This window comes from Brachyhypopomus gauderio, chromosome 14 (assembly GCF_052324685.1).
Source record: "Brachyhypopomus gauderio isolate BG-103 chromosome 14, BGAUD_0.2, whole genome shotgun sequence".
In the NCBI taxonomy this organism is placed as follows: Eukaryota; Metazoa; Chordata; class Actinopteri; order Gymnotiformes; family Hypopomidae; genus Brachyhypopomus; species Brachyhypopomus gauderio.
In genome coordinates this window covers 16,589,978-16,604,221 of record NC_135224.1, presented here as the reverse complement: position 1 = coordinate 16,604,221, position 14,244 = coordinate 16,589,978, and the positions used below count along the sequence as shown (strand labels likewise).

The 14,244-nt window shown below is 40.6% G+C and overlaps 1 protein-coding gene across 1 annotated transcript; it reads left to right on the top strand.

Moving 5' to 3' along the window:
• The first annotated feature begins 865 nt into the window (after positions 1-865).
• arsj (arylsulfatase family, member J) lies at positions 866-10,798 on the top strand. The gene is made up of 2 exons (XM_076973268.1): positions 866-1,847; positions 8,824-10,798. The coding sequence occupies exons 1-2, from the start codon at positions 1,543-1,545 to the stop codon at positions 10,205-10,207; spliced, it is 1,689 nt and encodes a 562-aa protein (XP_076829383.1). The 5' UTR covers positions 866-1,542; the 3' UTR covers positions 10,208-10,798.
• Positions 10,799-14,244: the final 3,446 nt, after the last annotated feature.

The window sequence follows — 14,244 nt, the reverse complement described above, 5'->3', positions numbered from 1 at the left end:
TCTCCTGTTGCCAAACCACAAAAATGAACTCCTGAATGGATCCGTGAAGTTGTAAGGTTGCTCTTCCTTCAAGTGCCCTGGGAATCGTTTGGATCCACGGACTTTAAATACCAAGTGATCAAAATCTTGATGCACACTGGGATGTGGCTGCATCAATTTACTGTTAAGGCAACAAGAACTTCTTTGGTGCTGACTCCCCATCCTATAAAACAGTGGTTAATATTATCATACTTAAAACACTTCAGAATCCTCCAGGATGACACACAGTCCAAAACCATTTTAAGGGTCTTCCACTAGTCTGCTACAGACAATACAAATCATCATCCTGAGACATGTTCATCGTGTAATTTAATTGAGTGAAAAATTACCATTCAGATTCAAATAACTGGTACTGTAACCTTCAGCATCTGTCTGTCCTGAGTGAAAAATTACCATTCAGACTCAAATAACTAGTCCTGTAACATTCAGCGTCTGTCCAAAACCTCCAGAGTCTCTGTAAACCTTCTGTGTTTCATTACATTACTTTTTTTGTGATATTTGTTCCTGAAGTAACACGAAAAGTTTGAGAAATCTCAATGGCTGAAAGAAAGAGCTAGAAAACACGTGGAAGGTGAAGCTAAAAGTTGTTCCTAAGGAAATCGATAACGGATAGTTTTTCCTTAAGTTATTTAATTAATTTGTTACTTAATAATAGTCCTCAAACGAGAGCGTATGCCACTTATGTAAGATTATGTTAACATAATCTTTTTTAGACTAACAGATTAAAATGGCACTTGTGTCCACTGATGGACAAAAGAAACAATCCATTAACCGATCTGGCCATTTAGTTGTAGAGCGCTATCTGCTTGAAGCAGGGAGGAGTCTTGGGAGGACCGTGACGGTTCTACATTTGCCACTGTACAGACGAACCCAAGGCATATGGGTCGTGTCAGTCTATATAAAGTAGCGGTGCAGAGACGTAAAAGCATACGAAGACAAACTGAAGACCAAGTGAAAGAGAGGGTAGAGCCTTCGTACGTTAACCCTCTGAACATCGTGAAGAAAATAATGTATACTTGGTCTGTTTTTATGTAAGATTTGCGGTCAAACAGAAGTGCCCGGTATGAATGAGAATATTGGGTAAACGTTGGCTGTTCCACGAAAGGAGCGGTCTAGATATTAATCTAGATATCAGGGAGAGATTAGGACATTTTAGTTTTATCCTCTTCTAGAGCTAAAGCATCGAAAAAGACTTGAAAATACCGTTTTCTGCTGTACTTCGTACATATATTTTCCAAGACTGTCCCAAAGCTGCAGCTCCTCTAATGATGGTAATGAAGACAATGTGAACCCAATTTCCAAGCGCTTCTGCTACACCCGCTCGCCTGCACCGCCTCGGACTGAGAGCACACGGTCTGACCATGACATGCAGACACAATGTACCACCGAGCCGTAAAAGAAGCAACAGTGTGCAGTTTCAGTACCAACTTTGATTTTCTCGATAGTTTAGCAAACGAGTAAAGCGAATGGTCTGACTGCTGAAGCACTAGCTCTGAGGCGACGATGTTTATTCTCGGGGTTTTTACTGGATTTTGTCTCTGCAGCATAGCAACCACTACCAACAGTAGATGGTTAAATAGCGTCTATGCGAATTCACCAAATCGCGCGAATGAAGTGGACAAACCCTCTTCCCAGCCGCATATAATTTTTATCATGGTCGATGACCAAGGCTTTCGAGACGTGGGATATCACGGGTCCGAAATCAAGACGCCGACACTGGATTGGCTCGCTGCAACAGGAGTCAAACTGGAAAACTACTATGTGCAGCCCCTGTGCAGTCCTTCCCGGAGTCAGCTTATGACCGGCAGGTGAGATTTATTCATTGTCTGTAGACGCTGTTTTCCTCTACCATGCATTTTTCTGCACTCAAATGTGTTAAAAATAATGGGCCAGGGCACATACGGGTTATTATACGCTGGGTTATTGTGCACGTGTTTAGTAGTACGGGGCAGGCACGGTAAAAGAGCGAGTTGCTTGTGCAACATTAATGACTTTCATGTTGCTAAAACACAGCCAATTCTACCCGCAGTGATGAGAATTTGATTAACTCTGCTGACAGATCACTGATGACTTCATGGTGACTGTCAGTGACATTTTAACCAATATGTCATTGTGTAATCGTGTTAAACTAAATATTTGACCACATATGTAATATATGACATCGATGTGTCTAAGTATACTAACATTTTTCAATTTGAGCAATGTGTTTATTTAAAATAGCAAAACAACATAGCTGAGTTGAATTCTTTAAAGCTCTCCACTGGCTTATCCTGTGGTGAAACATCTGGTCCACCCCTCAGGATGCTGGAAGCTTACCGTCCACCTTTCTTTGACTGCCTGCTTTGAAAGTAATAATAAAAAAATGGCCCTATTATCACCACCTTAAAGAACAACAAAATAAATGGTAACACCCAAACAGAAAGTTTGTCAGAGTCCAAATAACTTTTCCAGCTCCTTTATACATGGCATGTCACAATGGAATGGTCAGGTATGGCTTGGGACAAGGATCATTTTTAAAAGTAGAACACACTTAAGTACCTATGTACCTAAATACCCATCATGAGTATTTGAAGAGAATATCCTAGCATGGTAGCTAAACCAAATGGTTTGAAGACGGTTGAAGGCTATTTGCATTTAAGGAGCTGGTGTAGAGTGATTGTTTAGTTAGCTGTTTTGACATTTTAGAAAAGCCCTTGGATTTGAATTCACCTCAGAATTAACCACATAGTTCCCATGAATGGTCTGACTCTGGGGATCCAAGATGACCATCCAAATCACCTGTGTTAAATTAACCAGAGGGTCTGTTTGTACCCTCTGATTTGAAAGGGCAAGTCCACCTGGACTTTGACACTACATATTAAAAGAGAGGAATTGCCCACACTTCTGTAACTTTCTCAATAGAATAGTTGGTCTTTTCAGTCTGTGCCTGTAAGAAAATGGGCCTATGTGCAGAGCATAAATGCTCATAAAATGTTTCCACATCTAAGTGTTGACAGTTCCTCTCTGACTAGAGTAGAAATCTGAGGCATGTCTCAATAGTTAAGCCTTCTTGTTGCCAAGTGCCAGAAGAATGATCGTTTTTGTCTCCTAGTTGGTTTAGTCAGCAAAGTACTTAGATTTTGATAGGGCTGGAATTGGATTTGTAAGTTCCTGGAATTAGAAAATGAAATATTGTTCTAGGGCCAGTAAGTACAAAACTTGGTGGGGTTTTGTTAACACGGCCACAGAGTTCAACTGCATAAACCTCGCAGATTTACACAGAATGGCCCCTGAATGACCTCAACAGGCAGACTTATACTGGAGAATTTTTCGAATCATCTCCAGCAGGGGGAGAAGCTCCATAATAAAGGGTATAAGGGGACTTCACACACAAGCACTGAAGTAATGTGGAATATGTCAGCAAAATGCCACTGAATTGGTCAGACGTTTTTTGCCTTCTTTGTTTGTAAAAGTGCTGGAGGGTGCAAGGTAGAGGGTGTTGAGAATCAGCTGATGATAGACCAGAAACAGTCACTTTAAACCTGCCCAGACAGACACTGAATTCCTTTGTCATCTGTGGGTGTGATGTTTAAAGTGACTGACCTGTAACCTGATAAGAGGGCTGGGTTTCTCTCTCTACATCAATAAAATATTTCATCAAGACTTGTTGTGTCCAGTTTGTGCAAATGTCAGAGCAAATTAGACAGCCTTATCTGGCTATCTCCTGAGGGTTTTTCTTCTTGGGCCACTTGACAAACTGCCAAACAAGATAAATCCAAATCCAAGTGAATCTTGGCCAAACTGAAACTTGGAAACAACAATAAATTCCCACATGTATATGCTTCATTCCTTAAAATGTAGATCACATGCATAGATATGATGGATAGGCTCAGTGCAGCCTTCTTTCATCTGTAAAACACATATTTTATTTACAGAATCAATTCAAAAGCCATATCAAACAATTTCATGCACATTTATGTCTAATATCAACTTCTGTTGACCTGGAAAAATAATTTACTTCTGGTATTATATGACCTTTAAATAGCAAAAAAAGATGTCTGCTCCTTCCCATTTTTCATATTTCATTTAATTATGCCAGGCACAGAAAGTCATGCTGATGTCACTGAATGGCTGTGTTTGCAATAATGTAGGTACTATGTTGTCAATACTGCCTACTGCACTTGGTGCATACTCTGTAATGGTTTAAAGCATAGTGTGCAGAATGTGACAAATGTGGCAAACCATAATACAGAGTCTTACGAATGTATGAAGGTACCACCCACATCTGAAAGATTTTCCACCACTATTGCATGATGGCATGAAAACAACATGAAGATAGCACTGGTCATGTACTGGAACATTTGGCCAGAGTAGTATATCATCTGGATTTCTTTTCCAAACTGAAAAAATGAACGTTGGTTGCATACTGCAGACAGTATAATGATTTGGGGCCAAATCAGTACATGCATGATATTGTAGCTTATTTCACAAAAAATTCACAAATTGCAATTGTTCCAGTTTTGGCATTAGTAAGAGGAATGAGATAGACAGATCTCATGAGAGGGAATCCTCTAGCTGTGGTCTGAAGCTTGAATAGGATAGAGGGAAAGACTGAAGCAACATGTTTTAATGTTGTGGGGTCTGAATGTCATTAGCCGTAAAGTGGAGTGAAATGCGTTTATGCAGACCAGATGTAGGAGGGACATTGAAGTAAATGATTAGTATGTAAGTTGGCTGGGCTTTCAGCAGAGATTGGTGTGGGTTTGGCAGATACCAGTGGTTTTAATGGCCAAAAACATATGTTTTGTGGTATATTCATACTGCATACAGGCAGGGATTTATGTTAATTATGTGTGTGATGATCTGGAGATATGCTGCATTATGTAATTATGTAAGCCAAACTACGTAACATGATTGGAGATGAATGTGGGACTCTGAAATCATCTTTCAGCATCAGATCTTGTAAAATTTAATTTAGAAAAATGTGCTTTAACAGCTACGACAGTGGTAAAATATATCCATGTTTGCTTTGGTATATTTGTTTTCCTCTTATGCTATTAAATTTGTTCACTTAAGTGACATTTGCCAGATCTTTTTCTTACTATGCCTAACAAGTTTGCAGTGACTGACAAATTTCGATTGGGGTGAAAATCACAATTGACAAATATGGCACATTTAACACATTTTGGAAAATATTTATTTTTGCTACAGCTATATGTTTTAAATACTGAGCAAATCAAAGCATATCATCCTAAGATTCTGTACATTGCTGTGGTGTTAATTATTTCAGTTAGTTCCATAAGGAGATAATTTTTTTCTAAGCCCTTCATCGTTGCAGCCCCTAACTTTGTACAGTCATTCACTTGTACAGAAATTCCAGGATGTTGTAGAATTCCACATGTACATGCACATGCCATGCATTGTTGAGATCCTTGTATGGATGATGTATTTGTGCAGGATCTCTAGGCCTATTACGTGCCTCTTAGAAGACGTGCGTTAAGGGAAATGTAGAGACCAGCTAGTCTTGGAAATAAGATGTGGCCATATTAAGTTGTACAAAAAGATTAAACTCGTACATAATTTTTAAGTATGTACATATTGGCAAGTATTTATTACCGAGCACTATAGTGATTCATGGGAACTGTGAAAATAAGCTAATAAGCTATTAAGTAAAAAAGAACAATCTGTGCAGGAATATAGCCTACACAAACTGTCACAAGTTTGCCAAAAAAAAAATTGTTAATGGATTAAAGGCTGAGGCAGGCTCTGGAAACAATATTTATGTCCAAACATAGTTTGGTAAGATTAAACTAAAGCTTAAATAACTCATGAAAATGGCAACATGGGACTTCATTTGATTTTTGTGTTGTTAATGGACAGTATACATTCAAGCATGGGCTGAGCCACCACAGAGGATAAAAGCATGTGATTCACAGTTTCCTGTATGCAATCAATCTGTTGTGGGGGAGTCAGTTCAACAATGCAGTCACTATCTCTGGAAGGTTTGTTGCAGAGACCACCAGTGCAGAACCACAGTGAATGTGAAAGGTCATCCTATGTCATGATTCCACTGCTTCACCATGTCATGTAGGTGTGCTGTGAAATTTCTCATTTATGGAAATCAGTCCAGGTAATTTAAAGTCAGTGTTCAAACATTATTTACCAAACGCATTTGGTAGTTTGTTTTGAGGTTGTCTTTGTATGTATTTACAATAAAGCTTGTATGTATTTACAGTCTTGTAGCAATTTGTAGCACATCAGCCCACTGTATTATCAGAATTGTTGTAGCAACCAAAGTTTAGTCACATATGCCTCAGCTGCATAGTTCCAAGAAAACTCTGCCAGCCATTAGACATACAAGCATGGACATATTCTCTGTCATAATATCTTGTCTTAGGTCATGTCTTTTGTGAAAGCCATAAAGCTGATGTCTATGACCTAAATCAGAAAATCATTTTAATAAGAAATCTTTGAAACTGCTTTACAAATACTCTGTGTTTGCAATAATCAAGTGCTTGTTCTCTAAAGTCAGATGTTACAGTTTAGAGACACAGCTTCGCAATGCGGTGCCCACATGTTCTGCTCAGGGGCCAAGACTCGGGGAACTTACAAATTACCAGCATAGTAAGATGTTTGCCAATACCGCTGCTTCATTTTGCATGCTGTGTGTGTGTGTGTGTGTGTGTGTGTGTGTGTGTGTATGTGTGTGTGAGTGTGCATGTATGTCTTGGTGTGAGCACAGCGAAAGTAATGTTTGCAGAGTGTGAGAACACCCCGCTGCTCTTAATGCTGTGGTAAAAGATGGCAAAACAGCATATTTGCTTGTGGGTGGGTTAAATAGTTTGTGTGTGTGTGTGTGTGTGTGTGTGTGTGCTAACCCATGTGCACCTGCATGGACAGTAGAACATTGAAGGAACATGTTTATCTGTACATGCTATGCTGCAACTTGCAATTTCTCCAAGAACAAATGAAGCTCTCATTTCTCTGCTGGCCTGATGAGGGGCAGCCTGTGCGCTTGGGCTCCCAAGAGAGGAGGGGTAAAAAAGGAGTGGAAAAGGAGGGAGACTAAGAGAGGGATGAGGGGAGTCTGGCTGTCTGGGCACTCGGTGAGCCAGTCAGCTATGAAGTCAGTGGCACCAATACCTTTTCTCAGTTTGTTCCAGAAGAAAGCAATAAAATTGGTGTGGTAATTTTGAGGCTGGTTCTGTTGTCAGCATCAGGTACCAGCAGACTAAAAAGACTGCTCTTGCTTTCCTGGTGAGAAAACAATTTGCTAGAGAGAGAATTGTTATCATGCATACTGACTGAAAATAATTATAGTCTCGTGTTAAGTTACATTAATTCAAAGATCCACTATGTCAGAAGTTATGCCAGTCTTCAGGAAGAGCCTACCTTCATGTTTTTGGTGACCTGGACCTAGCAGTCTGCTTAATCATCACCGCTAGCACATCTTTACCATTTTGTTGACGTTCTGAATAGGGATGCACCGAAAATTCGGCCACCGAAAATTTTCGGCCGACATGGCTTAAATTTGCATTTTCGGTTTTCGGCCGAAATACTTTCATCACCGAAACAACACGGCCGAAACAATGTGCTGTGATGACGCAAGCAAAAATCGCCACCTGCACGCGCTTATTTGGATAAAGCTAGCAAAAAAGTTTTCCAGTGATGGCGCCGAGGCAAAGGACATTACACCAAAAATTATGGAACTCGTTGCCTTAGACGATCAGCCGTTCTCTGTCGTAGGGATTTCGTAGGCTAATAGAGCACATTGAGCCCCGTTATGTTTTGCCGAGCAGACGACATTTCTCAGAAGTGTGTTTACCTGAGCTGTTTAATGTTGTTGCAACTCACGTCACGTTTTTATGAGAGAATTTATATTTATCTTTCAGGCCAGTCAGTTATAATTAAATTTAACTCGTATAAAATACATATATTTATCCTCTCAGATAAAAACGGTCTGCAAGCGAGTTAAATTTAATTAGTGGTCGGCCGTTGTCAGCGGTATCGCCGTTAACGGCCCACCACAAATTTTATTTTATAATATGCATTACTGTAATGTCAGTGCTAAATAAATATTTTCAAATCAAATTTTGTAGTTGATTTATTCTTTGAATAGCAATGCCTTGATTTTAGTGAGGTTAGCCATAAATCCAATGTTACTAATAATTGGCATAATGTATTTTGGTGTTTCGGTTTTCGGCTTTCGGCCTTGGTTTCCTCATTTTCGGTTTTCGGTTTCGGCTAGGAATTTTCATTTCGGTGCATCCCTAGTTCTGAATGTAAGATGACTGGGCTCCCACTGCAGACCATTGAATCAGAATTATGTCAGGTTATTTTGAGAGCACCTTGTGTTGTCCAGTGATGTATTCATTTTTATATAGGAATGACCTTAATCCATAAAATGCCTAGTTTTAGGTTGTATGTATTAACTTGAAAGTAAGAATGGGTTAGGGATAACACCTGCAGAGGAATAAGGTATGATTTATATCTCCATGTTTTGTCTGCTGGGATCTGCAATGAGATTAATCAGCCAGTTCACAGTGTAAACAATACAATGTCTACCAGACAAAACAAAATTGTTTTGGTATGAGCTTCAAAGGGGAGAGCTTAATCAAAGCAAATTCAAATAGCTCGAAAGCAAAAACCACTTATGATTCAGACATACATGCACCATGTCTGTGGTGTTCACTTTCTATTAAAGTTATAAGGAAGCACATAAACACTGCATGCATGAGTCATTTTCGGACTAGATTGATGGCATTTGTTTTTCCAATTATGTAAATGTATTTGGTTGCTCCACAGGTACCAGATCCACACTGGACTCCAGCACTCCATCATCCGGCCCACCCAACCCAACTGCCTCCCTGTGGAGAACATCACCCTACCCCAAAAGCTGAAGAGTGCAGGCTACGCCACTCACATGGTGGGCAAGTGGCACCTTGGCTTCTACAAACGCAGTTGCATGCCCACACAACGCGGCTTTGACACCTTCTTCGGCTCTCTGCTCGGCAGTGGCGACTACTACAGCCATTATAAATGCGACAGTCCTGGCATGTGTGGCTATGACCTGCATGAAGGTGAGGAGGCAGCCTGGGAGCAAGACCAAGGCATGTACTCCACCCACATGTACACTCAGAAGGCGGTGAGTGTCCTCGCCTCTCACGACCCCAAACGGCCCATATTCCTATACCTGGCATTCCAGGCGGTACATTCCCCCCTGCAGGTCCCTGCCCGCTATCTGGAGCGGTACAAGTCCATTCCAAACCAGCACCGCCGCAAGTACGCTGCCATGGTCAGCTGCTTGGATGAGGCCATGCGCAACTTAACCCTCGCCCTCAAGCGCTACGGCTACTACGACAACATGATCATGGTGTACTCTTCAGACAACGGGGGCCAGCCTCTGGCAGGGGGCAGCAACTGGCCGCTGAGGGGTATCAAAGGGACCTACTGGGAGGGAGGAATACGGGCAGTGGGGTTTGTGCACAGTCCCTTGCTGACAAACAGGGGAACTCGCTGCCGGGCCTTGATCCACATCACTGACTGGTACCCAACGCTCGTGACACTTGGGGAAGGTACACTGAACGAGGACCAGAGCCTGGATGGCTACGACGTCTGGGAGTCCATCAGTGAAGGACTTCCCTCACCAAGGCAGGATATTCTCCACAACATCGACCCCATCTATGCCAAAGCCAAGAATGGCTCCTGGAAAGCAGGTTATGGCATCTGGAACACAGCTATCCAGGCTGCCCTTCGCGTTGGTGACTGGAAGCTCCTAACAGGTGTTCCAGGCTACAGCGACTGGGTCCCACCCCAGACGTTCTCTAAGCTCCAGCTACCTAACCGGTGGCACAATGAGCGTGTGCGCTGGGACAGAGGGAAGTCTGTATGGCTCTTCAACATAACAGCAGACCCTTTTGAACGCGTGGACCTGTCGAGGCGGTACCCACACGTAGTGAAACGAATGCTCCTCCGACTTCTGCAGTACAACAAGACGGCTGTGCCATGCCGCTACCCGCCCAAGGACTACCGCTCGAATCCTCAATACAACGGTGGAGTCTGGGGACCGTGGCACTCAGATGATGACAAAGAGGAGAATGAAAGTGACAACGTTCTTTTCAATCATTTAGGGAAGATGAAACGCAAGAAGAATGTGAAACGGAAAGGGAAGTTTAAAAGAAAGGCCTAAGGTTTCTTTGTTGTTCATGTGTTTTTTTTTGTCTTTAGTTTTACACCTTTAAAGACCCACCAACTCAGGGACTGACAGGCAGACTCGATCTGTTCGCATGGTCATTATCACTGATAGAGTTTTATATTTAGTTTTACCTCTAGATGGATATGTTATGTATAAATGAAAAGGAACCAGCAGATTGCCATTGTGCATTTTGTTCTTAGGAAGTAACCCACTTTAAACACTGCTGTGCTAAGCTAAGACTCTGAACAGTGTTTGGTCAGAGCTGAAAAGTATATTTATTTTTGTACACTTTATTGCATGTGTAACCTTTTTGTTTTCACATGGGTTTTGAATTTTAATGATGGGTAATAAAAGCATTTTATAGAAGTTAAAGTGTCTACTAAATTGAAAATTGTATATTCATAAGAAATTTAGTTACAAATATAGAATAAACATTAAATAAAACACCAATTTCAAGCAAATGTCAGTGGAATACGATTTGTTTAGTTTTCATGACATGACAGATTTTAGATATTTTGACATTTGTCTTTTGTAATTTTAATTTTGCTTTGTGTGGTCCAGTACCAGTTAGACTTGAATGTAAACAAATAAAACATAAATGTGAACTCTTGACCTCTTTCATCTATCTTGCTTTCTGCCCTTGATCACTGCTTCATAAGCTCATTCCCTTCCTTCAGGCTACACCATCTGGTTCAACTTCCTGCTTATATGAAGCCGGCATGTGGAAGTTTACAACTTAAACATTTAACAGAGCAATGCACGATAAGTGCTTCTCAAAGTCAAATAGAGATTTAGAGGACTTCCCTTGCGCAACAGATGCGAACAAAAAGCTTGTCTGTTCTCTGAAATGAACCATGAAGTTTCTTTCATAACAATGACTGTTTTATAGTAGTTTGATTGCAGCCCAACATTACAACAGCTAGTGTAAGTTTCTCCGTGAACGATCAGATATTCCGTCTATTCGATTTCGCAACACTGATAATTTCGTTAGAATTAAAAAAAAATTTATTCAGGACTGATTCTTTCCCATCTTTTCTCCCAGATTCCATGATAGAGATGACAAACCTAAAAGTTCCCAATCTAGTAGTCCACAATAAAAGTACATGAGACACTTCAATGTAATAATTTGGCAGATTTTGTAAATTAGCATAGTTTCCTAAATACAATAATTGATGTATTTATGCAGAATAGCCATTCTGTCTATTCTGCACAAAATACTCACTGAATTATCATACTTAAGACAAATTACAAGATTATGTATAAATCCTGGGATATGTAAATGAGCTTATTAGCCTATAGATAGCATGTCTAGCCTTGTAGTTTTGCTGTGCAGGAAATAGTCCTGCTAGGTTTGTGATTCCCAGTGCTTTGTTGAATCATTGTTCATGTACATTGACCTTGTGACAGATTTCTTTGCCACATAGTTCTCCTGCCTGTAAATAAACACAAATGAAGTCTGCTGGCATGCAGTCACATTTCTGTCTTGTAGCAGCTATTGGTGAGTTAGTCCTTAGGATGTTCCATTCAAGTGGGAAAAGAAGCTATAAAACCTCTTGGGTTAAGCCCATCAGGATCCCTGGGGTACCACATAAATCACCCATTGCATGGGAGGTGAAGTCAAACTTTCAGAGCGAAAATCATCATGACGTTACATATGTGGGTGTTGGCTGCAGAATACACAAAGAGAAATGTGGTAATATTCCTGTCTATTGAATGCTTTTAGAATACATTTTTATGATGGAATGTTTTGGAATAATGTGCCCACTCCACCATATTAGAATTATTATCTTGATTACTAAGACACAGTATGCCCAAGTTTTACATTAAAAGGAGGTTGTTTTATTGGGTTGTTTTATCAGGGATGCACAAAATATTGGCATTTTAACATAAAATCCCATCATCATGTTTTAAATACATTTAATAATATTGTAAAGGCTTTAAAGAGGGCAGAGGAATATAGGCCCCATAGAACACTCATAGACATAGTTAAAATGTCTTATTAACATTGACGTCCAAGTCATAAATATTACTGTACCCCACTCCAAAATGACCCCTCCCTGAAGCCTCCACACAATGAAAACAGCCTAGATTTAATAAATTGCTTTAATCATACCCTTAAAACATGTCTGTTTGAAAGCACAGACAGGATTCGAATACAAATAAAACATAGCCAAAAAGAAAAGGATTTTTTTTCTTTAAAAAAAGCTATTTTATATTCAATAATAAAGTTTTTATTCGCTCATATCCCTGTTTCATGCAGAAAATGTAGATAAAGTGTACACAAATATCAAAAATATCACACTGTAAGTAACCACATATTTCACACACCCATCTATAAGGTAAGTAATTTCAGGTTGAACAATTAGCAATATACACTCACCAGCCACCTTATTTGGTACACATGTCCAACTGCTCATTAATGCAAATGTAGAATCAGCTAATCACATGGTAGCAATTCAATGCATTTAGGAATGTAGACATGGCCAAGACGATCTGGTGCAGTTCTAACCAAGCATCAGAATGGGGAAGAAAGGTGATTTAAGTGAACATGGCGTGGTTGGTGGTGCCAGATGGGCTGGTCTGTGTATTTCAGAAACTGATGATCTACTGGGATTTTCATGCACAACCATCTCTAGGGTTTACAGAGATTGGTCTGAAAAAGAGAAAATATCCAATGAGTGGCAGTTCTGTGGGCACAAATGCCTTGTTGATGCCAGAGGTCAGAGGAGAATGGCCAGGCTGGTATGAGCTGATAGAACGGCAACAGTATCTCAAATAGCATTATTTATATTTGTCATTACATTACTCATTACTCATTGCAACTGAGGCATGCAGAAGAGCATCTCTGAATGCACAACACATCGAACCTCGAGGCATACGGGCTACAGCAGCAAAAGACCATACTGTGTACCACTCCTGTCAGCTAAGAACAGGAAACAGGCTCACCAAAATTGGACAATAGAAGAAACGTTGCCTGGTCCGATGAGTCTCGAATGCTGCTGCGACAATTCTTGTAGAGTCAGAATTTGGTGTCAACAATATGAAAGCATGGATCCTTCTTGCCTTGTGTCAACGATTCAGGCTTGTGGTGGTGGTGGTGCAGTGGTGTGGGGGATATTTTCCTGGCACACTTTGGGCCAATTAGTACCTATTGAGCATCGTGTCAACGTCACAGCCTACCTGAATATTGTTGCTGTCCATCCCTGTATAACCACAGTGAACCCATCTTTTGATGGCTCCTTCCAGCAGAATAACGCGCCATGTCATAAAGGCTGGTTTCTTGAACACGACAACGAGACACTGTACTTGAATGGCCTCCACATTCATCAGTTCTCAATCCAATAAAGCACCTATGGGATGTGGTGGTATGAGAGATTCACATCATGGATGTGCAGCCAACAAATCTGCAGCAACTGTGTGATGAGATCATGTCAACATACTCATGGATCATGGACCAGACTCTCTGAGGAATGTTTCCAGTACCTTGTTGGATCTATGCCACAAAGGATTAAGGCAGTTCTGAAGCCAAAGGGGGCTCCAACCCGGTACTAGCAAGGTGTACCTAATAAAGTGACCAGTGGGTGTATGTCACCTACAAGGGTTCTGACTATTACCACTTACATTCTTTCAAAAAAAGAAAACCTACTGTGTCATTGTGTTAGGGAAAGCCATCTAAAAACTCACACACAAAAAAGGCCAAATAAAGACAAAATGTGTCACAAAAAAAAACAATTGTAGCTGCAAGTCAAGAAAGTGGCTAGTTGCTGCACAACACTACAGCCTTAAAAATGACTCTATTCATAGTTATCAGCACCTCTGTGGCCCAGCCTAAAAACATCTGTCCTGTGCTTCACAAAGCTGGAATGTCCAGCAGGGATGCTGTTCTGAAAGCACTTACCTTGGGACAAAGTAAAAACCTTGGATCCTTGAGCAAAGGAGAAAAGTATGATATTCTTTCCTTTTCCCTTCATAAATGTGTTTACATTTTAAGAAATCACTGGATACTTTTGACCAATTATGTTTGTTGCCAA

What these genes read in the sequence shown, in the direction of transcription:
- arsj (XM_076973268.1), top strand. Translation starts at nt 1,543, where the DNA reads ATGTTTATTCTCGGGGTTTTTACTGGATTTTGTCTCTGCAGCATAGCA. An exon ending in AGTCAGCTTATGACCGGCAG is followed by an intron (nt 1,848 to 8,823) that starts GTGAGATTTATT and finishes GTTGCTCCACAG; the next exon opens with GTACCAGATCCACACTGGAC.